General features: G+C 33.9%; 1 protein-coding gene across 10 annotated transcripts in view; it reads right to left on the reverse strand.

Moving 5' to 3' along the window:
- trbd (ubiquitin thioesterase trabid) overlaps positions 1-26,438 on the reverse strand; it is a 43,454-nt gene that overhangs the window by 10,484 nt on the left and 6,532 nt on the right. For 3 of the 10 annotated variants that reach the window (XM_071585297.1, XM_071585299.1, XM_071585298.1), the window contains exons 4-8: positions 22,544-22,817; positions 22,220-22,464; positions 20,788-21,035; positions 15,227-15,375; positions 6,664-6,983 (exon numbers count right to left, since the gene is read on the reverse strand). In XM_071585297.1, the coding sequence (XP_071441398.1) occupies positions 6,905-6,983; positions 15,227-15,375; positions 20,788-21,035; positions 22,220-22,464; positions 22,544-22,817 (995 nt within the window). In that variant the 3' untranslated portion in view covers positions 6,664-6,904. Of the gene's footprint in view, positions 1-166; positions 480-558; positions 664-6,663; positions 6,984-7,059; positions 7,124-15,226; positions 15,376-20,787; positions 21,036-22,219; positions 22,465-22,543; positions 22,818-26,438 lie in introns of those variants that run through there. The other 7 variants (XR_011700704.1, XR_011700703.1, XM_071585300.1 and 4 more) reach the window with 7 other exon arrangements.

Consider the following 26,438-nt stretch of genomic DNA (forward strand, 5'->3'; position numbering starts at 1 on the left):
TACCTTTACCTAAGTCAAGTGAACAGTTGCCTTAGATTGGACCATACTAAAAAAGCAGACATGAATTATGTATTTGCTTTCATTGGTTGAAAATTAAAAAAATCCCATTACAATATTATGATACATATATCCTAAAAGAAGAGGCAAAATTGCAACACTGATAAAATTATATAGGTACTTCATTTATTTTATTTTCGAGATTGCATTGATTATATTCAGTACTAAAGCATGGTGGATTTTAATCCAATCTGAAAGCCACAAGAATTTACATCCTTAACAGTTAGTAGCTTGTGGTTTAGCTTGATTCAGCCCAGAACATCTGCTAATTACAGTTACTTCTCTTCAATTCTCTCTCCTTGCACTCCATGATTATAACATTGTCATTCCTGCACATTTGTCAGCCACTCACTAGGTATTTATTAAAAAAGTTGTGTTCATAAACTTCACGAAATTATTCATTTCCACCAATCTTCAGCCAACTGGACAAAAAAATAATTTTATTGATAATATAATTGCTTATGTAATCAATAGGATGTTTTGCGCTTCATATTTACTCACATCTTCAGTGGTTTTCAGTTATATTTTCAGAAAATATTGTCCCGGCACAGAGAAATACATAGCAGCATTCTCATGTACTTAGACAGATTGGATCAATTTACAAATCTGAAATTCACCAATAAATAATCATGACCCATTAATAATACTAATAAAATGCCAATTTCCAACCAAGAAATGTTCATAGAACTGAAACTGTGATTTATCATGCTGCTGCAACATCTATATAACCATTGAATGTGGGAGCACTCACAATACATAAGTTAGGGTGTAATACTGAAGTCAAAGTTTTCCGGAAACACGATTTGCCCAATTTATTGGATGACCTTGGGCTTTTACATTCAAAATACATAATGATTCAAATGAAAACCACTTATGAAACAAATCCCAAAATGTAGGCCCTGCAAATGTAATTACACCTTTGTCAATTTGTTGGATAAATCTCAAACAATGTTCTCAAGCATTAAATGAAAAATGCTGCTGAACTTGAGCAGAAATGCATAATCTAGCATTTTTATGTTCAGTATTATAAGTGCAATATTTATTCAATGCAAGAAAGTTGACAGAAAAAGAACTTTTTACAGAGAAATTATTCAACTTGAGAATATTTAACGCTCTGGATTATCCGGTATAAGATTGTAAAAAGGTAGTTTTATTTCATTTCCATTGACTAACTTTTTCGAGTTTATCACCTCATTAATACTTAAATTAGTCATAGTAATAACATTAAAAAACATAGTTCCCAGCATTAACATTTCATTAGCATACAACATGGAAATATTATATCAATAGACTGAAAAATAATTTATAAATAATGCATATGGCAGCAAGAAAGAGGCCCAATGCTGAACCTTAAGCATGCCTATGTTGGTTCCAAGGACTATGGCTGTGTGGTAGTACATAATATGTATCTTCTGATGACTTAAGACCCTAGTGCAAAGCTAACGTTCTTCTAGAGAAGGTTCCCATCATTCTTAATTTTATTAACTTTGAAAAGGAGCTTGTGGGTGATATGACAAAACACCTTGCATTTGAAGGATATAAAAAATCTCCAGTCTGTTTCATGATACATTATCTAGAAGTTATGAAATAACTTTTCCATAACCTTTAGTTATTTGAAATGGATCATGAAATTTCTTAGGGACTACTGCAATAATGGAGAATTCATTCTTTCATGGAGGACTGCAGCAAATATTTTAAGAAAGTCCTCCACAACTCTCACAGGAATATTATCATAATCAGAAGTCGTTATAATACTAAAAAGTTGAATGATATAGGCAATTTAAGACATCATTTTGAAAGGTGCAAAAAATAGCATCACTCTGCAGTGTCAACAGGATAAATTGAGCAATGCTGATGAATACTTTGTTAAAATAATTAACTATTTCCTCGGGGTTTGGTACCAGAAAATAATCAAAAGTAAAGAAATCTTCAACTTGCATTGTTGATTTTTGTCAATAATGAAAGTCATTAGTTATTTTTCAAAATGATTGCAAGAAATTTTCCACATACTATTGAAATTATTATATTAAGACAATTATTTCCACAATTGTGTCAACATTCAATATTCTTATGGAGATCACAGATTTATTAAATAAATTTTCTTAAGTAATGTTCCTTTTAATTGATTGCTTTTTATTCAATCTTTTCAGACCATCTTGAAAATATTACAGTATATCTTAAGCCCTGATAGCATCAATGGACCTTAATTGCAAATTTAATATTACTATTCAAAGAGGTTGTACAAAAAAGGCCAAAATCAGTGTCAGTAGGCATCATTACATTGGTAAGTGTTCTGATAAAGCAGATTAAAACATTCTCCATGAATCCAGCCTAAGTCATCAAATGAATGGTATAACTATTTACTTGATGTATGGAAGCATCTGGTGGATAAAATACCCCAAGGCAAAGCATAAAATTTATATTATTATAAATAATACATCTATCTTTCTTGCCATATTCTTTAACAAAAATTTAGCAACTAGTTCATTTTGAAAATCAAGGAGATTATATTTGAAAGCAATTATATAAGGATAGCTCACTTATCATGTCTCAAAACTCAATTCCTTTGATGCTGTCGACCAGCTTAATGACCATATCCTTATAACAAAAATCAAATTTAATTGGCAGAATACCTACAACAATTAGCCAAATATTTATGCTTCAATCATTTAACCTCATATTTGTGACCTCAAAGAAGTGACAGAAAGAAAAAAACATGATGAAAAAGTAAATGATTATTAAACCTTAGAGACAGGGCATTTTTTTCGGATTAAAGAACAAAGTTGCACCACGGTATGTTAATGCATGGTTGAAATCAAAGTATGATAAGATAATGATACATAATGAAATTTAATTTCTCTTTGATTAAGTGATTATACTGTCAAAACCATACATAAAAATGGCTAAGTACAATACTGTGTTAACACTTGTGTGCCTATGCTATAGTACTGTGTTTCAAACTAAACAAAAACATAAGTCGGAATACCTGGCATTGTACAAAAAAGGAATTCTCAGCGTTTCAAGAATCTGAAGTTAAAAACAGATTATATCATAAACAGAAAGTGATTTCTAGGGAAAGCATAGCATAAGTTAGAAAATACTACCTTGATCAAAAAGTTCCCGGAATAACCACCGTGTGGCGCTCCCATCGTTCCGATTTGAGTTCTGTTTTTTTTGTTAAATTGGTACATCTGTTGTTGATATTCCCTTTAAATCTTAGTGTCATAACTTGACATTTGCAAAAGTTACGTAGCCAAGAGTACATCTATCTCTGTGTGTGTTGGCGATTTTTTACAATTTCAGAAATGGATTTAAATTTGCAACAACGAACTTGTATTAAATTTTGCGTAAAAAACGGATTTAGTGGCGCACGGACGTTCGAAATGTTGGAAAAGTGTTTCGGCAACGATTCTCTAAAAAAAACGGTCGTTTACCAGTGGCACGAGCGGTTCAGAAGTGGTCGTGAGTCAATCAAAGATGATGAACGCAGTAGCAGACCATCGACATCGAAAGTCGGTGAAAAAATTGATAAAGTAAAAGAAATGTTGGTCAATAACCGCAAATTAACCATCAGAGAAATAGCGGAGGACTTGAACATTGCCTATGGATCCGCCCAAGACATTGTGGTTAATGATTTGGGTTTCCGTCGTGTAGCAGCAAAGTTGGTGCCAAAAGACCTCAATTTCATGCAAAAAAGAGACCGTTGACGTCGCAAAAGACATGATTTGCGAGGCTGAATCCCATCCCACATTCATCAAAAGGATCATTACTGGAGACGAGACGTGGGTTTATGAGTACGACACGCAATCCAGACATCAGGCAAGTGAATGGCGTTCACCAAATGAGCCGAGACCAAAAAAACCACGTCGTTTTCAGTCAAAAAAGAAGGCAATGCTGACGGTTTTCATGGATTACAACGGTGTAGTGCATCATGAATTTTTGCCAGAAGGCCAGACAGTAAACAAAGAGTATTATTTGGGCGTTATGAGATGTTTGCGTGAAGCAATTCGCCGAAAGAGACCAGAAATGTGGGCAGAAAACTCGTGGATTTTGCACCATGATAACGCACCGTCGCACAGTGCTATCATTATTCGTAATTTTTTGACGAAAAATGCAACAAATACCATCCAACAGCCACCGAATTCACCTGATTTGGCTCCCTGTGACTTCTTTCTGTTCAATCGAGTTAAAAAACCATTACGGGGAACGCGTTTTAGCAGCCGAGAGGAAGTAATGGAAAAATCGCAGGAAGCACTGATGGACATACCGAAAACCGAATATAAAAAATGTTTCGAGGATTGGATCAAGCGCTGGCATAAGTGTGTTGCAGTCGATGGGGATTACTTTGAAGGGGACAATATAGATTTAGATGAATAAACTTGTATTTTTAATTTTCTGAATAAATTCCGGGAAATTTTTGATCAAGGTAGTATATCTTTTAGGAAAAAAAAATATAATACACTACATTCAAAAGCCATCAGCTATTTTCTTTAATTCATTGCCATAATTTACTGATAATTTCTCCCTTGTATATATAGTATACTGTATACGTGTAGTGTGTTTGTACAAATGCATGTACACATAAATACATATACACACACATCCCAGGTTACAGATGACTTGACTTTTGACACTCCTTCCTCTTGAACTGACTCTCAACCCTCTCCATGAGAATAATTTATACGCGTTATTAAATTATTAATGCAGGAACTAATTTCTTTTGTGCATGCAAACAAAATTCAGTGTAAGCGGTTAATTGACACTGCCCTTTACAATAGTGCCGGTCAGTTTTACTCAGTTGCTAATACACAAAATCACTTCCTAACTATTTTATTTAATATATCTGTGATTATCCATAAGAACATCTTTTTATTACAACAAAGCAGCTATTATAGCAATGTTATTAGTACTGCCATATAATTATGAGTTGCTCATCAGGGAACTAAGTCATCAACAAACCTATCTATAGGCGAATCCCATCCATTACTCACTGACCATCTGTATATGCCTACATCTGAGTTGGTGTCATGGTTTCTTAGAAAGTCAATTCATAATATGCCAAGGGTGGGACTTACATGGAATTTCAGCTGATCATTTTGGTCATATTAACACCAAAGTGTGTTAAGAAAATGTTTATTTTCCTACACAGGCGAGCAAACAATAAATAATTTATTTATTGTGACACTAACAATAAATTTTATTAACATATTCTTCAACTCTATTAACAAATAATTTATTCAATTTAACATCCCACTATTTCACATGCTTAAGAAATTATATAACAGACCATGTAGCAACAGTTTTGGAAATACACATTGTTAAGTAGCACACCACTTGCACATACAATAAATCCATCAATCTGTACTTCTCAGCTTCACATCGGTCACACTTAACAATTAAGTTCAGTTTTGGAAGATAAAAGCCACCCTTGACATATAAGGTGGACACTCTTGTATTGTGCACCCAAATGATAACATATCCTATGAAAGAAGCAGGCATTTCCTAACTGACTACAAAATGTTAGCACAATAATTCAGTTCAAAGCTTGATAAGTCAAATGAAAAAAATAAACAGCTAGTTCTGATATATATGTATATATATATATATCTATGAGATTATTGTGTAACGTAATCACTTATTAAAATACTGTTCTCTTAGAGACAAGTGTGATTGGGACTGACTGATAAACATTAGGTAAAAATCCATGAATCTACCAAAGCAAATTTACCACACCCAGAGTAAAATATATGAGACAACCTGTTTATATTAGTACTAGCTGATGTTCATAACACCAGCATATGTGCAAGCATGCTGTCACATATATGCATATATTTTTATGTACATACAAGATAAACATGTAAGCAGGAAGACCATGAAGGTGGAAAATTAAGATTAAAAGAGAGGACGGACTGAAAAACCAATTCTTTCCAAGCCTCTGTGATTTGCATTTTAAGTGCCTTCCTCTGTTACTTTTGAAATATATATATATATTTATATATATAATGATTTATCTATGCATTATCATATATTAGAATAACAACTTTAAATGACCAAAAACTCCTTAAGGAGTCACTGGGCATATATGCAACAATTTCCCTCATCTCCACAATACTTACAATAAATTCATTCCCCTTAAAGGACAGTGTTTTTACTGAGAGTAAAAACAAGTCCAAGTAAATGCTTTTAAAACTGAAAAACAAGCAGGGATATTCACAAACTTTCTATGAAGAGAAAATTACACAACCTTGGTATACACTAAACTCCTTAATGTGATTTTCATTAATGTTTGTCCTCAGTACAGAATCAATCAACTCAAGACTAGACTTCCAAAAACATCACAAAAATATATGTATAAAATGGATTCACTGACCAAGTATCAAAAAAATCAATCCTTTTACACCCAAACTAGCAAACAGAAAACAAACCTTTCAAATTTGTACATACAGTGAGATTTTTTTGTACTTGGCATAAACTAATAGAGATGTAGATAAAAACATAGCTAAAATTTGGCTCATATAGCTAATCTTTAATAAAATTTATGCATAGCAACTCTGGAAATGGTACACAAACTAGCGGGTGTACTGGACCACTACTAGCCTTTTGGTAAAAAAAAAAGGTCATAGGGTATACTTTCACTCATTTTCACTGTCCATCTTTTGAGAGTTATTAATTCAAAATACATAAGAGATTATCAAGAAAATACTTTAATTACGATACCTTTGAAAGGCTTAATTTGTCCAGCAACTATATCACTATGAAAATCAATTTTTCAACAGCAACTTTCCCACTGTCAAACAGGCCTTTCATAGACAGACTATGGTGAAGATACTGAACTCATTTCTCATTCTTAATCATCCTCTGAGTCCCCATCACTAGAGTAATCTTGTACAGGTGCTATTCTGGAGAAGGGAGCTATTGCCATCTGCCTGGGAAAGGAGTGCAAATCTTTTTATTCAAACTGCAGGCAATCATTCCAGTAAATGCAAAGTAACAAAACCTTACCTGGGACTAGCAATCTAATCCCAAATTCATCAGTCTACGCTTCAGCTGTGAACAATCTACGATTCTAAAAAAAAAATGAAAATTTTCACACTAATTACTGAAACTAATAAGTGGAGCACAAATGAAGAACCTGAGATTTGAATTAGAGAAATAAATTATTCACATGGGCATAATTCATCAAGAATGCACACTAAAAAGCAAAGACATAGGGATTAAAACAAGAGATTTTACAAATAAATATAAGTTAGCATAAAAAACAGGCTTATTGTAAGCATCGGCAATTCTCAGACAAGAGGTTACTGAATTTCACAATAATAATGTATGAAGGAAGTGGAAGAGATCATTTCACAAGAAAGTCCAATCTCTTCAAATAACGTATCATGAAAAGCAGTTAATGGTACAGGCATTCAGGCTCTATACGAATGGGAGGTTACACTTTTGTTAAATTTCTGATCATGGCATATCATTAGCAATTTCTGAATTATACAATTGAATGAATCATACTTAACCAAAATATTAAATGTTACTTCAGGTAAAAAAGGGAAATTGGTTCTCTTAAAATGCAATTAACTAAAACCATAGGAACATTATTTAAAGGCAAGCAGTTCCAAAAAAAAGGGTCAACCAATGCACAGCTAAGAACTCTGTAAATAAAGCTTGATGAGTAGTAACAATCCAATTGATGTTACAACTGAGTTAAAAAATAACTATTCCAGGAAATCCCAAGAATAATTCTCCCTTCCCTCCAGCCCCCAGACAAATTTTGCCACTTAGCCTACGATGTAGTGTGTCACTGAAAATTAAAAATCTTTTAGTTCCAATGGAAAACTGCATATTAAAACATTTAATCAAAATTCATGCTTAAACACCGTCTTAAGTAGCAGAATATTATTTTGTAAATTAATCATGTCATATACTCATTCAATCACCACCATGAGCATCATTCTCTAAGCACACACCACTAATTATTCATATTTGGATGCTACACAACTCAAATGAACAAATCCATATCTTAACTGAAGTTACTACTCATCAACTGTGCATATGATTGCCAGCAGAGGCTGTGAAAGTGTTTTCTATTTAACCTAATTTCAGAGTTTGGAAAAATGATGGGGCACCTAAGGAAAATATTATGAGAAAATGCTTCAAATCCATTGAAACTATAAATATAATATAGTGCTATTGTACATAAATTGTAGGTTCCTATTGTATTATATTTTTGAATAATGTAAATTAGGTATAGAAATCACATCTATATCCATATAAAATTATCAAACAAAATTCATTTACTCAGAATCTTCAGTATCGCCTGTCAACAATAAAAATAATCTTTGTGAAAATGTAACTGATCCCAGGAGTATTATCAGTTCTATTTACCACTACAGCATACAGTAAAATAACCAAGGAGATTAGTCTGAAAATATAAGTTAAATTGCCCCTCAAAATGTTCCTCAGGGTAAATAATGGAACCATGGACCTTTTGATAGCCAGGAAGATGTACAGAAAACCACCGCAATCAGAATATAGACTATGCATTGAATAGCCATTTTCTTGGCCAATTTCAACATTTATATTAGTAGAAGGTGTACTCTGTAAATGATAAATTGGTGCAAAACAAAGTACAATGCTAATTGCAATAAGGTGCAAATCAATGGCAATTATAACAAATAAATTAATAACATATTGTAGCTGAGTTTTTCAAACAATAATTTTTACATTATAAACACTTTGACTGCAATAAAGACTGCTAAATAAGTAAAAATACCTGAAATATATGTAATAAGTAAAATGAGGAAAACAAGGAAGACTAAGAGAGAAAACAATACATTAAGTTAATGGGGTAAACAAATAAGAGGGAGAAATTTTAGAAAAACAAGAAAAGCCTTCATTTTAAAATTACCCAAAGCAGATCACTTAAACTACGTGTTTCTAATGCATCTATTCCATGCATAATGCAATACCTATCAAAGCAATCTTAATGTTCCTGAGCACATCTACAACACAAAAATTAACTTCTTTCAAACTCTTCCCATCTTAAAACACAGAAATCCTTATTAAATATACCTCAACCAACCTTGGAAGCATTCAATACTGCATGTGGCAGATGGCATTAGGAATTTAGGTGAAACGAGTAAGAGATTTTAATAGATAAATTTTCTAACAAGGGAAGAATGCAAAATGTCCTCAGTTTATTTTAATATATATTTATAGTCACGGGATAACACAATAAAGACAGCAAAGTAGAGATAGAATCTTAATGACTCCTTAAAAAATATAATTTTTTAGAGTATAATTAGAAGACAATTAACAATCTTTCACTTTTTATTGATATGACCAAAAATGGCTTCACATTTTTGTTGCTTTCAATACTTCTTTCGTTTGTCAAAAGATTCTCAACTTTGGGTAAGGAAAACATATTATAGAGCACAGCTAAATAGAGATGAAAAAATAATAATGACAGACTAATTTATTGATAATTCAAATTTGGAAGTAGATAAATATTTTTTCAGAGACTTTAGTTCCAAAACAGCCTTTTTAAATCTTACATGACCTTTTCTTGAAGCATATACAAGTAAAAAAAATAAATAAACATGCTTAATTTATATTTTCTTTTTAAAACTCTGATAATTTGGAGGGAAACAATAAATGATTAAAGAAATAACAGCCCATTCATTAAGCAACTTTTGCCATTGACTATAGTTGCATATCAAATTAAATTAATGAGGAAACTGAAAAAGAATTAGAAAGAAAATCCTTATCCATGCGCACTCATGGACAATAGCTTTTGTATTAATTTACATGAATGAGAACAGAGAACAATGAAAATGGCCAAGAGAAATCTGAATAAGCTGGATAAGATAATATCAGTTTATTTTTTAGACCAAATATTTCAAGGCACTGGAAAATTCATGTTCCATTCCAAACTTTGAGGATAGTTTTAATCTTCTAAAATTTCAATTTTGGCAAACTTACTTTAAATAATTATGTTTTTCTATGCCCTCCATCACCATAATATTTAATGGTAATCAACTTTAGTCAACTTGTTTTATTCCCCTTAAATTGCTGCTAAAGGAAATCGGAAAATTAATAAGTTTACATATCAAACTACAAGGGCGACCAATTTCACTGAAATTCCCAAACTGGCAATATAAAAAATGGACAAAAAGATATTAAGTCAAATATGGCAATACAAAGTCTTGAATTAATGACAACTACATGCCTCCACATGCCATCTCCTGCAAAATGCTGATCACTGTGAGTTAAGGGAATAGGTCAATATGCACAATGACAGTATACAATATGACAGGACACTATCCAAGGAACAAGTAATTTAAAGTAATTAAACCCAAGATACATAAGTGCTAATGAAAAAATAATGATAGAAACTAAAACATACAAATTGAACAATTGTAGACATGCTGAATTTCTGCAAGCTACATTAAAAACAGAATGCAATGCAAAGGACAATCTTGTAATGGCAAGTGTGGGAATAGCTCAAATTGGCTGGACTAATATTAAGAATTTTTTCAGAGAAACAAATGTACAAGTTCAAATGGCAGTACCTAAAACACAACTTCCCCATTTTAATGCAGTCATTAGTTGAACTAAGTTCACCACATTATTTCATATGGCCAGTTCAATAAAGATTATTCTATTCAAAGATTGCAAAGCAAATCTTCAACAGAACAAAATTTTCTAACACATGGCATTCAATCATGCATAGAGTTCCTTGTAGGGTAATAATTTATTTTTAAAGGCACACCCCACAATAAATAAAATGGTTTACCAAAATGCAACAGACTAACAAAAATCAAAGTATATTATTGAGATTCATTAAGCCCTTGACTTATATCATTTTGGTTTATATTTATTTTTCAATATGAACTATTTAAAATTAACTCAGTCTGCTCTCAACTCTCATAATTATTTCTAGAAAATTATTTTCCCAAGGTGGTAGATTGTGATTTTCTGGCAGCCTTCTTCACAAGCAGCATATATGCAATCAATTTTTGTTATTTAATTTAGCACATTTTAGTCCAGCAATGCTTATGCCTACTTTTCTTCATATGAAAATTCATCTGTATAAGCTCCTGCCTCTTTAAAATTTGAACAATGACTGATTTTGTTAATATATGAGGGGGGACCCAAAAGTAACAGAAATTGGGCTGTGGTGAGGAGAATGGGCCTTTGTTTGGCCGGTCGTACATCAGGCTCACGCCACCTGCGTTAGTATGTGCAGCACCATCACTGTGGCTGAATCGGTCTGTCAGTGAGAGCTGTTTCAGTGAAACAGCTTTTTTCATTTCAGCGAAAAACGTGATGGCGGATTATCAAGGGCAATGCACTGAAGTGAAATTTTGTTTCCTGTTGAGGAAACCAGCCACGGAAACTATTATGATGCTCAAGACTGCTTTTGGGGAAGCTGCCCTAAGCAAAACCAGAGTCTACGAGTGGTTTACACATTTTAAAAATGGTGAAATGTCAATTGAAGACTAACCCCGTTCAGGCCGCCCTTAAACATCAAGAACTGACGAAAACGTCGACAAAATCAATCATCCCTCATTCGTGAAGACTGTTGCATAGCCATTGATCAACTCTGTGAGATGCCTGGAGGGTCATGGAGTTCAATTCAGAGGATTCTAGAGCAGATCTTTGGCACACAGGCGACTGGTTCTTCCATCATGACAACACACCAGCTCATACTGCCATCTCCGTGATGCAATTTTTGACAAAAAACGGCATGACATCGATTGTCCACCCTACTCACCGGATTTAGCTCCCTGTGACTTCTTTTTGTTCCCCAGACTCAAAAGGGACATGAAAGGAAAGCGTTTTGACACTGTGGAGGAGGTAAAAAAAAAGCACTAGAAGGCCTAAAGGATATCCTGATAAATGAATTTCAGAGATGTTTCGAACAATGGACGCATCGTTTGGAGAAGTCCATTGTGGTCAATGGGGAATACTTCGAAGGTGAACAAAATTTAATGTAAATATATTGAAAACTAAAGAATCTATAACAACATTCCTGTTATTTTTGGGTCTCCCCTCGTAAGTACATAGGCTGAGATAGAGACAGTTGAAGGCAGAGCAGAGGTTAGCAGAAGGGGGTCATACTTGTGCCAAGAAACAATGCTGTGCTCCTTCCCATTACATGCCACAGAACAACACCACAAAATAAATACAACATGACAAATTCTATCATCATCATTCCCAAAATATCACAGCTAATACTGCTAAGGCAAGAAGAGAAGCATGGAAGGTGAAGAAGTGAGGGAAGGGAAGATAATTATAGCCTGAGAATTTTTAGTACTCTATGCATCTGTTTCCTATGGTCAAGCACTCTCCAGAAAGTCACCCCACAGTGGTTATAGACTGATCTTCTAAGCATAACTCCTACAACTTGAAAGCATTTTATACATCCAATCTCGTCATTTCAATTAAACTACCATTCATTATTATCGAGCCAATAAGCTCCTTTGCAGAAATGTGATCAAATTTTACTTCCTTTACATAGAATTAAAAACATAAACAATAACAAGAGAAGTAAAATGATTAACTAATGTATATGGTCCATAAGGAATCCTTCACTTCAAAACTAATGACCACAAAAAATAAGGACAATAAATGAGAGCAATAGTTGTATCAGAACTGAATAATAAATATGCAAACTACTTGCTTAATATACATTTCTTTACATTATTTTTTTCAGAATAATTCACCCCTAAATAAATCACATAGATTTCAGTTTTCCCTATTAAACCTCTTTGAAAGGATAACTTACGGCATTGCTCTTCTGATTATGACCAAAAATGCATACTTCGAATTCATCTTAAAACATGAATTAAATTGGTCTTGAGAATATGGCTCTGATTTAGATTATTTCAAATTACATTCTACTTTTCTTTCATATGCATCAATAACATAAAACAGGGACTTCCTCATTTCATTTCAAATTTGCTGAATTATTATGGTGCATAATAACTGCTAGTGATATGGAAGTTTACCACATTGAGGGATGTATGAAAACTAAATTGTTTTACAATTAAAAACTTCCCTCAGATACAGTAAATCCTCAAAAAATCAACGCTAGAATGGCTCCAAAAATTGCAACCTTAGAGTAATCAGAAATATGGCTTTCCACAAGTCTTAAGAGGGTAATGTAAAATGAAAGACATTAACACATTATTGGCATCCAAACTGCACCTCAGAAGAGACAACTTACACACTATTTGGCTGTTTCCCAAGGCATAGCACAAAGCATGTCATGCAACATGACTTTACATATCAAATTGAATATTTGTATATTTTATCGAGTAATTATTTTAATTATATAAATGCATTTAATTTAAGGAAAATCACGCAGTTTTTACTTGAATAAATGTCTGGAAAACACTGATTTATGATAAACAGTCTCAAAGGAATAAATATTTTATTTTCATTTGGTAAAATTCCTCCTGAGAGTCACTGGCTAGCACTTGGTATTTTTGCTGGCACACCATTTTAAAATGATGAAGGCAATTGTGGTGGGAGGAGAGGATTACATCAACCATGAAGAACTATTGTATTTATATTTGTGTCGAGTACAGAGTATACTTACAATTCAGCTGTTGTTTTGTAGCAGGGAGTTTAAGAATATTATAAAAAGATGACAGGTGGCAATAAGTTTGAAGCCTAATAGAGATCTCATACAGATAATGCCCATTAACGGGGAGGAAAAATTGCTTATTAGTTTCAACTTTAAAGATATGAGGGAATTAATTCATCTAGAGAATGTTGCACAGTTTAAGAATTTAGCAATACCAGTGGGTAGAACTTCAAAGAAAATCAAATTACTTCTACTATATTAACCACCTTTAGAAAGAATAAATATTCACCTAAGAATTATGAATTAACCGTTGCTTAATTAATAATCAAGGAGTACATAAAAATTCTGAATCCACGAACAGAAGTTCCCATTGAACGGCACAGAATGACATTAATTTCATTTCATGACAAGTGAAGCCTTGTTGATACGAAAATGGGGGTGCAAAATTCCTTTATAAACCTCTTGTTAAATCATCAGCTGAAGTAGTCAAATAACATAAAATGAGTGTTAATACATGTGCCAAACATGGTACAGATATCTAAAAAAGTTGCAGCGTGCATTGCTGTGATGATTTATTGTAAGGATGATGCTATTTTCTATTCTCACTAGAGTACATTTAGGATGAAAGAAGAAACAATTGGGGCATCAGAATAATTAGATTTCTTTCACTGTATTCTGACAGCCAAATCTTAATTTGGCAATTCTTAGTATGAAAATATACATTAAAATATTTCACTAGCAGAAATATTTTTCTCGAATAACCATTTGAGACCAACAGTTTAAGTGTGTGTGACCTATTTGTAGAATTACAATTAAAATTGTGGCTATACTAAATCTATACATGTGTTAAAAGTGAAAATTTTGTCAGATAAAAACCACAACTACTTGAAGAACTTGAATGTATCATTCAAATTTAGGTTTCACTTCAATAACAAAACCTTAGTCCAAACTGTATTTACATAAATTATCAACTAATTGATAAAATAGAAACACTATAAGTAGAATGCAAAAATCAGTACTAAAGCATTTACTAAGGTTATATTATTCCAAATGTCAATAGTAGAAAATGAGCACACACCATGAAAGGCTGACGTTTTTAACAGAAGCATAAATTTTGTACTTTTTATAAGAAACAAGTTGATAAAAGAACAAGTTGTCATATGCATGCTTCAGCATTACCAAGCAAACAATGGGAGAAATTGAAATTTGCAATACAAATTATCTGGCAGTAATTATCATTAACCTAATTTCACCATAGTATATGCTTGGGCAACTTTATAAAGATAACCATTTAATACTATTAATGATTGCAACCCCACTCATTTCAGAGTAGCAAACCATCACATTGGGCACTCACAAGCCTTGAATCTGCACTGATTAAAACCCTATCAAACAGCATTAGAATCATAGTAAAATTATCCTCATGTCTTTAATCAATGAAGAATAATTTAAAATTTTATCAACAACAGACCAATATGAAGCCTTTAAATGTTACCTGCAATCTAATATGCATTACAGGTACACACATTTGACTCCAGAAGTCAATTATGTAGTCAATGACTTTAAAGCACCAATACTCACGCAAGCCTTCGATAATGATTGAGCCACTCCTCAACCATTTGGGCAACTAATAGCGGTTGTTTATGAAGCCGCTGTTGTGCTACGAGAATGCCACCTTCGGTAACACACACATCTAACCACTGTCTCAGAATTGATTCTTCTCGGCCCATCTACAAAAGGAAATTAAATTAAAATGAATAAATATGACAACTTCCAATTCAGAGACTATGGCACACATTTGAATTTAATCATAAAAATTATACTGTGAATAAGCCATTTCTATGTTATTTTACTGATACATAGGTATGTATTTCTTCAATATTCAAACTCAGAACATTTACATTTAACCTTTATTCATTATGTTTTAAATTATAGTAGAGCATTGGCTATCCCCATTAACAGATAAGATGCTTTCGGCCAACTGAACGTGATTGATAGTCCACATACAGTCAAACATCTGTTTAACAAATTCCTTGATACCAGGAAATATTTTTTCATACCGGGAGGCTTTGTCACATAGAGGTTAGCCAGTTCTACAGCATGAAATAAAATTTACAATGAAATCTCTGTACATATTATTTTTGCCATCTCACAGAATACCCAAGGAATATCACATTTCTAATAAGTTATAATAAAAGATACTTTTAAAATGGCATTAATGAAACAACATACAACTAATATACAATACAATCAAACTTTAAAATATGGCCTAGTTTAAAGAGCAAAAAATTATTTAAATTACAAATGCTTTCCAAATTCTAACAAAACATTGCCCTTAGATTATTCTATGTGAGATTATTGAATGACTGAAGGTACACTATCTAATACTTTCCTGACAGCATTGAATTAGCACTGTATTTGAACATACCAAAATTAATTTTTATATTTTATTGACACCATCTGCAGTGCTGTGGGGACAAGTACATGGTTGAGGGGTCAAAATAACAGAATAGCATAAACAGGTTGGCACAAACAACACTAGTTCAAAGAAAAAAGGAACCTTCAACCACCAATGCATTCAAGTGAAATTAGAACTAAGACCCATACCACAGTGCTACTGAAAGAAATACTGAAATTTCTAATGAAGTAACTACTTCATTAGAAATACTGAAATTAATATATTATGCCAAAATCCATTCTCACTTGGCTCATTGTGTTGTTTTATGGGGAAACACAAGTGCTGCTGCTAGGGCATTCTCTATGCAAAAAAGAGCTTTGAAAGTTATGGCAAACGTGTCCATCAGGTTTCCAGGAAAGCCATTATTTCTAAAATTTAATATAATGACACTACCAAGTATGTACATTTTTTACTGTGCATTATTTGTAAAAAAGAACCCTACTTTATTCTTACCAAACTCCACGGTTCATGCTTATTTGACCCGTGGGAGTGAAAACATACATATCTTACAACAATTATGTGCCAGAAGAGGTCCCCATCACTCAGCTTCGCTTATTTTTAACAAACTGCCTTTGAATATAAAACTTATTTCAAATATTAACGTTTTTAAGACAGAATTAAGGAAACTTCTACAGCCAAAGGGTTATTACAATGTAAATGAATTTTTATATGATAAGTTATGACAACATGTACGCTTTGATGTCTTGCCTGACAATGTTCTATGTCGCATGTATGACCTACAGAACAATAAATATTATTATTATTATTATTATAACTTGGTTTCTAAGTTCAGGTAGCCGCTTTTTTCAAACTACTATCATGGAATATTACAGGTTCATATTTTGAGAAACTTCTCTAGCATGGTTTTTAAACATGACTATAATCCTATTTGTAATAATAATGGAACTTATTCCAAGCAAATTTAAAGAATATCTGAGAATATATGGATTGTTTAATAAGTCCTTCGGAGAAAAATGAAAAATTTATTTCCGGTAGATTTTTTTAGTTTTTAACAAACTCCTTTTAGCTTGATACTCTTTCCTCAGCATTTCTCCAACTTTTTTAGCCAAACAAAGAGCAGGATTTCAGAAGGTTCTCAAAAAAGGCATCTGGGCTGGTGATGCCTTTCTCATTCAACATTAGCTGTTTTCCACAGAACCATTTTATTGGGAGTAAAAAAAGTCAAGGATGGCAAAAATGCTTGTTAAAAGCACCAATATTTACAAAACTGTAATAGAAAAGCTCAGATTTCACAAACTGTGCATGAGGGGTACTTAAAATGCTTATCGACCAACACAAAGAGCAAATAATGTTGAGTGGACCTAGGCAGGGTGAGTCCTGACCTAACAGTTACCAACCATTTCCTCTACTTGCACCTGAAATAGTGGCTTGATGGTCAATTGCTTAAAGCCGATGAAGAATTAACAGTGATTATATACAGTGATTATATATATATTATTCATCAGTGAAAACTAATTTCTGATGAACATATGTTTTTATGACCAAACACCACTTACTTTTCAAATACACCTCAAATATTGAATAATTTTCATTAAATATTTTGGAATTTTAATCATTTTTGAAAGGTTGAGAAATCTTTTAAATATCAGTACCTTATATTCCTACTGTCATATGTGGATACATATGCATAGGACATTTATGAGCTATAATACTTTCCACAAGGACTCATTAATTTACATTTTATGTATTTCCATTAACATAAAATGTAAATAAATTAGTCCCAGTTTATAATGTTTAGAGGTAATGAATGCCCTTTTATTTTGTAATGCTATTCATTTTCAAAATCTGCCAAAGTTACATTATTATTTCATGCACTGAAATAATTTCAAAATTCTAAACCATGCTAAAGGGAAAGCTATAAAAGTTAATCTAAAAGAGTAATGGGAACTTTGGTTAATAATTGTGAATCCTCTAAACACCTAAGAGTCCTTTCTGTTATTACAAAGTATAATTTGCAATGGGATGAATGCACAGGATGTGCATGAAATAGGAGTATATATATATTGTGTTTAACATCCTATTCTATGCATTGGGTTTGTCTTACTGTGAAGCTACCCATGATCGATTATCCCAAGCCAAAGCACCAGTATTACACCAACATTATATGCATTTTGACATAATTCTAAGAAATTTATCCAGAAAATGTGTTAAGTATACTCTTAAAGAGTTGTAAAGGCATGTGCTCAATCTTCTTACTTTTGATTATAGTGGTCTATATCAATTACCAAAATACTGCCATATCTGAAGGGCAAGCAATTTGCCATCTGTCTAACTGGCAATGTGCTTTGTGAGATGAAAGGCTGACTAGAAAAGTAATAAGCCAGCCACATAATTTTATTTGAGGGGAAATCAGTAGAAGAGTTATCAAAGTTTACTAATACTATTGCTCTGTGTTGGAAAGAAGACAATAAAAAAATTAACAAGCTAACTACAGGACAAGAAATTTAACACAGATGAGATTGCTGAAATATATTGAGCTCCCTTGGGATGTATGCTGGCAGTAAGTCTAATTCTTTTTTACTGTATGAGTTTTAACAAAGCACTATCTGCCATATATGCTTTTATAGGCAAGGTTATCATTCATAATATGTGGAGGTGAGGAAGCAGCCAAAATGGCATTTGCCGAATGGGTATGGGCCTATAACACATGCGTGATCATGGATAATTGTAATCATCACGATCACATTTTCACATAAATGAAACCAAAAAACAGCAGGGTGTGACTTAATTTTCAAACATTGGAATGAATTTTTTATTTATTTTTTTACAAATCATCAAGTTACTTTTACGTTGAGAATTCATGGCAAAGTGTGGCTCAAAAAGATTCCAGATTTCGCTATGATATTGTGTTCAATCAAGGACTTATTTATGATTTGAAAGATAAGATTTAAGATTACTTATGCCAAAGAACATGGAAACAACAGCATAGAGAAATTACGGATCACCGCCAACTGAAATGATTAGAACTTGGGGAGACAGGTAGAGGAACTACAAAATCTAGTAAACACAACCTCGAACATGAAATTGCAAAATGGCTGGAATTAAAAGAAGAATTAAAAACTTGGACATAACATCACTGAAGATAAGGACTTCCAGTTTCCACAAAAATGGCTATTCAACAAGCAAGAGTGATTACTACTAACAGACAGCATTGATTTTGCAGGATCTAAATCATGGTATTTCAGATCCATGAAGAGTACCTATATATGAGGACTAAAACTAAATTGGAACAAAATATGCAAACAGAATATGAAGACAAGATTATTGAGTTTCATAAATTTGTCATTAATGGAAGAAAGAGAGAAAATTTCAATGTCAAACATAGGAAACATGAATGAGGTCCCACTGACATTCGATGTACTTGCCAACATAACTTAAGATTCTAAAGGTGTAAAAAGTGAAGTAAACTTGTAGACATGAGAAAACACACTATGCAGCCATGTGTTGGAACGAAATTGCAGCCAAATTCGACTAATAATACCATTAAGATAGGGTAGACGTCAGCCAAGATAACTTAAGATCTATAAAATCCAATTTTTGGTGAAATTCCAATTTTAAAATTTTTCAAAAGTGTCCACTGTAAAAACATCAGCTTACTAACTTCTACTAAGGAAAATAATCCTTCCTCGTGGGTTATTCTAAACCAATGATAATACGACGCATATTCAAAAAGTAATGGCAGTTAGGACATAAAAAATTATTCATCAAAAAAAGTTTTCATTAACGGTTTTAGTTTCTTACAAACCTAATTCACCTACAGTATCTACAAATTGCCATTTACTTCTATGCAGTTTTTGTAACACTGTACCACCTTCTTTAATCCCCTAGCACAGAAGTTAGCCACCTGGGAATTGAACCAGTCGACAATGATGGTCTCTTGTTTCTTACCATCTTCAAACTGTTATCCACTGTTTCAAGTGCAAGAAGAGGAAATAGTCACAGTAGGTGCAATGTTGGGACCAGAGATAGTGGCTCAAAAGTGCTCATCCACTCAAAATTCTTAGCTTTCTGTGATAAACGGCAAGCATTTTTGGCACTCGCCTTACACACAAATTGTGATATCTGAGGTTTTCCATAAAAGTAGAGTAACTCGTGGCTCATCAAACAAGGGGAAAATTATAGACAGAGAATCAACTGTCAATAGTCTGTCAATAATCTTATTGCAGTTCTTTGTCCACTTGCTGAAGGACTTTATTGGTTTGGATACCAGTCCTGCCAGTACACTCTTTGTCATGCACATTTACATGGCCATTGTTGAAGTCTTGACACCATTGCCTAGGCTTTACTCCACTCATTAATATAGGTCCATTAAGTAGGTACAACTACAGATTAATTTGTGATGATCTTTTTCTACATGAAAATTGAAACAAAGCAAGCACTTTGCAACTGGAAGGAGTTACAATTTTTGGGGACAATGTTATCTGCATTCACTGACAGGCAAATGACTAAAGAATCAAAACAACTTCAGTGGCTTTGAAAAGAATCATTAGATGGCATTGCATGCATACAACTTCATTCTGACCCACCATTACTAAAATATTACAAAACGGCCAGTACTTTTCCACTACATCTCATGTGTTAAGTTATTACACACATTACGCTAAACCTAGTATAACTATATGAACAAAGAGTTTTAAATATTGTACTCGAGATTGAAAATTACCTCAGCTTGAGTAAGGAAGTGTACTGGAAGGAGACTGTGATCTTGAGTCATTAATGGAAGGAATGCCATTTGCAGATCTTCTTCCTCAGCACCAACAGCACCCACTCCAAGGCCAAGGCCCATTCCCAGCTGAGCAGCAGAGTATGGCTCCGTGGCCACAAGAGCAGAGAAGTGACCCCTTGTATAACCAAGAGCTACCGGTGACTTCCAGCAGAATCCCGGATCCCAAAGAAGAGGTAAATATACACCTAAAAAGTTAAAAATGTGAACATTATTATTTAGGATAAGAATCAGCAAGCAAGAAAAAAAAAGACTCCTTTCATACATCAATAGGTAATGAAAACAATTTTTGAGAAAGGGAATTTGCAAGTAGAATTATCATTATTGATATTCTGCTGGTTAAGGTATGTTTTGCATGGACACAAGCTACCAAATGGTACTGTGACAATTCTTCTGCGTCTCCAAACCAAACACAATCCAGCATCCTACTCTACAACAAGTCCTTCTTGATATCTGGGTACTTCCTTCCTCCCTTCATCCCATCCAACATCCCTATCCTATTCCTGCCCTTTCCTTGCTTGCCTAACATTCTCCCCTCTATCACAATCTTATTCATTCCAAAGCCAATCAATATGCTCTGCATCCACCTTTCCTGCCTTCTCTGGTTTTCCCTCAACAATCCTCCCTCCTCCCCTGCCATACCAAGCTCTTCCTCATTTATTTGCCAAACATAGCACATTATTCTTCTCAGAATCTTACCAACTTATCTGATTTGATTTTAAGTACTGCGAATTATGATTTTCCAGAATTCACCATTTGTACCCATTAACACGTTTTCTGTTGCCCCACAAAAAGAGGGATTTCACCACAATGGAATAAAGTTCCACTTTGAGGATGTAAAAATTCTAATGGCATAAAGAAAATAAAGTAAATAAAAATAAATGTAAACTTCAGGTTGTAAAAGTAAAGTTTCACCATTATGGAGTTAATAAATCTTGCTCCCTTGATTTCTATCACCAAGACGCTGGCAAATTTTTTCTTGTTGGCATAGTAACGATAAGAAATAGCATTTTTTTATAACCTAGAGTGACATGAGGACATGTGAATGCACATTATATTGCACCAAAATTTGCATTGAATATGAACACAAAATACAAGCGCCGTTGTGTGACATCAACGTCACCTTGACAACCTTGTAAGGCATTTCAAAATAACCTCCTGATTAAAACCTTTAGAAAGAGGTATTTTAGGGCCAAAAGACATTCAAATTATGTAATAAAACATCACATTAAAGGCTAAATCAACTTTTAATAGGATTTATGAAAGCAGGAAATGTAACTGGAATGATAAGATGGTATTATCACTAATTACATAATTAAAATGGGGTATAATTGACACCTTGGAAAAATGGGACTCCCCACATAGCACCCACCTTCAAAGCGTGCATAACCAAGAGCCTCCCCACGAAAACTTCTCACATACTTCACCCCATAAACTATAATGGGTCGACGAAGTACATGAGCCAAGGCAAATACATGTAACTGCTCAAGTGAAGAGCCTGGCTGTGCAGCCAAAGACAATAAACCAGCCCAATCTTCCTCCCATTGGCACTCTTCTAGGCTAAACTCAAGCAACCTTGCTTGCACGGACTCATATTCCTTCCATCTAGGGTAAAAACTATAAAAGAAAAGATCACAGCATCAATAGACTCATCAGATTCATCCAAGCAAGCCGGGTCAGACAGAAAAATGCTTACAGATGACCTCCTTGGTGAAGGCTATCAGACAAAGCTCGGCGAAGTGCATTGTCACGGTCAAACACACCCCATGTAGCTTGCATGGCTGAGTCAAGGAGACAGTCCCCAGCGGAGCGATTCCAAAGAGCATGCAGTCTAGACCCTAATCTAACAGTCACTTCCAGTGACCAGTTCAAAGCTGGTGGATCTCCCTCCTCAAGCTGTGCTTGGGCATCCCTGTCCAGCAGCTCCTCCAATAGCTGTTCCTGCACTGCAGGAGGGAGGTCTTCTACTTCTGAAAGTGACGCGAAAGTTTCCCAAGTAGAGCAAATAAAAAACAACATACAGAGTTGAAAGATGCTATGCATCATTTAGGGCACCCTTAATTGGTTCACCTATTGACTACAAATGTAATTATTTAGCAGTACCTAAATTAAGTTACATGTAACTTCCTAAACACAGGCCTGACCTGGGCTATTAAATCTTTCTGTCCAACCCACAAAAGGCAAGAAAACGCACAGAAAGGGACGACACACCAGTTTCATTCTTCAGTTCCTGGCTCTAATATTGGCACTGAGATTATAACCATTATCAAAATGAAAAACAACAGTTCTAAAAATTAATTTACACACCAATTTAGATGTTTTCATACACAAAAACCTCATAAGAGATAATAACATCCACTTCAGGGAATCAAAGGTCCAATGAAATATTTTTAATCAAGTAATTATTCCTAGTAGCCCTTTATACAAGGGCTGTTGAATAAAGAATGATCATAAATTTTCTTTAACAACATACCTTTACCCAAACTCTAAATTTTTAGGGTTCTTCTCAAAGTAGTCCCCATGGATGCAATCCACTTCTCCCTTTGCAGTCTTGGTAGACATGCTGGAAGCTATTTTTTGATAGGTCCTTCAAAACTGCCTCAGCAGACTTAACCACCACTGCTTCCGATAAGGAAAAACTATTACCACGAACAGATTTCTTTATGTGGAGGTACAGAAAAAAGTCACCTATGTTGGGACTACAGGGAGGATGAGTAAGACACTTCAGATTGATTTTTGTGCGACATTCAGCAACAAAATATTGCGATGCATGGTCGTGCATTATCGTCACGCAGAATCCATCCTATTGACTCTACCAACAGAAGTCATTACTCAGGTTTTTTTTGATGAAGATGATGCCTGAGATTTCCACACAGCTTCACTGTTTGCTCTCAATGCTCTATAGCGATAACCTCCAAAAGAAGCTCCTCATCTTCCTGTAACATCCAATTGAATTGCAAATAAGCCCGCATGCAAATGTCCTGTTCAGGTGTGAGTAGTCTCGGAAGCCAACAAAAAATAACACATCTCATGTGCGATTTTACTTTTACCAACCTGTGGATGGCACCCAACAAAATTTTCAATACTTCAGATAGTCTTCTTAATTTTACTCAACAACCTTCTCTCATATTGGCAGAAGCAGTGATAATGTTTACTTCTGTAAGAGCAGTGGGTGGAGCTTTGGGGACACCGTCCATGGAAATTGTCTCCCCTCCTGAGACATTTAAAACCATCTTTTAGTTAAACTATAGAGAAGAACAGTCTAAATAAACCTCCTGTAGCATTACATAGGCCTCATTTGTTGATTTGTTCAGGTGAAAGCAAATTTCCACTGCGGCATATTTCCCATCAAATGTCATCTCCATCATTGCTGTAAGCAAACTGATGTGTTCCAACTTGAAATTGCTGACACTGATGCAATACTGGAGTCAAATAAATGAAACTTGCACCACGTATACACTGCTAAGTAATTGAACAATTCATGATCAACTCTTCATCACACAGCCCTCATGCATACCTATGCCCTATTATGTTAAAAATTTTACATTATGTAAACATGAGATCCACAATTTATTCTTGCTCAGTTATAACTGATGAAAGTTCAAGTAAATGAAACATGAACCATTTATGCAGGCCATATTAAACTTACAATAACATAAAATGAAATAAAAAATATAATAAATGAAGGTTTTACATATGGGAAGGCCCAAAAGTACCTGGCCTGACCTAGAGATGGTGGCAGTTGTTTGAAAAATATCACTGTATTACAAAGTTTGCAATCTGTAAAGCATATGTTTCAAGTTTGAAGACACTACATTGTTTAGTATTTGTCAGGCAGCCATCACTAAAGAACTTTTTCAGTGAATTTGTGAAAATGGAGAAAATTGGTCATCGTTATGAGATACAATACTTTTATTTGAAAGGCCTCAGCCCAACCAATATAAAGGTTGAACTGGATTCTACTTTGGGTGAGTCTGCTCCTTCATTTACAACAGTAAAATATTTGGTAGCAGAGTTTAAACGAGGCCGTACGAGCTGTCAAGACGAGCATTGCATTGGTCGACCAAATGAGGTGATGAATCCAGAAACAGTAAAGAAAATCCATGAAGTGAAGCTGGATGATCATCGACTGAAAGTCAGCGAGCTAACAGACATAGCAGGCATTTCAAAAAGTGTGGTACATCACATATTACCTGAAAATTTGGACATGAGAAAGCTGTGTGCAAGATGGGTGCTCACACTGAAGCAAAACCAGTGTTGTGAAGATGTTTCAATTGAGTGTTTAGCAAAGTTTCACAGCACCTAAGCAGAATTTTTGCATAATTTCAAAACCATGGTTGAAACATGGGTCCATTATTTCACACCCTTGACAAAAGAACAATCAAAACAATGGATTCAAGAGGGAGAACCGCTCCCAAAGAAAGCAAAGACCGTTTCATCTGCAGGCAAGGTCATGACCTCAGTTTTAAGGGATGCCTGTGGGTTAATTATAATTGACTATCTTGAAAAAGGAAAAACTATCAACGGATAGTATTATGCAAACTTATTGCAACATTCAAACGAAGAAATCTAGCAAAAGCAGTCACATTTGGCTAAGAAGAAAGTGTTGTTTCATGAAGACAACACACCAGCTAACAAATCCATCATTGCAATGGCCAAAATTCAAGAAATAAATGTGAATTGCTACCTCATGCACCCTCTTTGCCAGATTTAGCCCCCTCGGACTATTATTTTCTGCACGCAAACTTGAAAAAATGGCTTGGTGGTCAAAGATTTTCAAACCGCAAAGAAGTGATGTTGGCAGTTAATTGCTATTTTGGGGAGCAAGACAGTTCTTATGATAAAAAGGGTATCGAACTTATTGAACTTTGCTGGGAAAAATGTATAGAGCAGAAAGGACATTATGTTGAAAAATAAATGCATTTTTTTCCAAAATTTTTGTGTTTTCTTTGTTGGGTCGGGTACTTCTGGGATTACCCTCGTATGCATAATGGTGTGCACGATTCTGGATCTATTGAATTCAAATATGAAAGTTGGTGAAATCCACATTCTGTAAAACGTCTTCATTTCAGTTTATTCAAAAAATTGAAATGAAGGATGTTTCTAAAACATTTTTTGCGCATGCAACATCTTGAAACTATATTTTAAGTGTCTAAAATTTATTAGAAACTAATTTACATCTATTTAATTGCATTTGAATGACGACTGTGTTGTAATTATTTTGAAAGCTATTATTTTTATGAGAGAGACTACAAAAAATTGATTTTACAATATGTACCTTTAAATTTTCTAATATCATCTTTCAATTTGGAGACAAAAAAAAATCGTGAAGATTGTATTTAAAATGTTGTGACGGTATGAAAATTAACTAGTCCTTAAAAAAATACTATTGGCTTAAAAGTTTCTTCTTTAGTAGTTACTTAATGCTTATTATAAAAACAACAGAAAACATATTAGAGAACAATGAACAGAGTACTCACAATATAAATCAAGCACAGCACTAATCAACAACAGAGGTTTAAGAGTTTGTGCAGATTGCTATAATATGATCTCAGGGAGCCAAAGACCTCAAAAGGAATTGACTCACATTT

Source organism: Hetaerina americana, unplaced genomic scaffold (assembly GCF_022747635.1).
Source record: "Hetaerina americana unplaced genomic scaffold, ioHetAmer1.1.p SCAF_2, whole genome shotgun sequence".
NCBI classification, from domain to species: domain Eukaryota; kingdom Metazoa; phylum Arthropoda; class Insecta; order Odonata; family Calopterygidae; genus Hetaerina; species Hetaerina americana.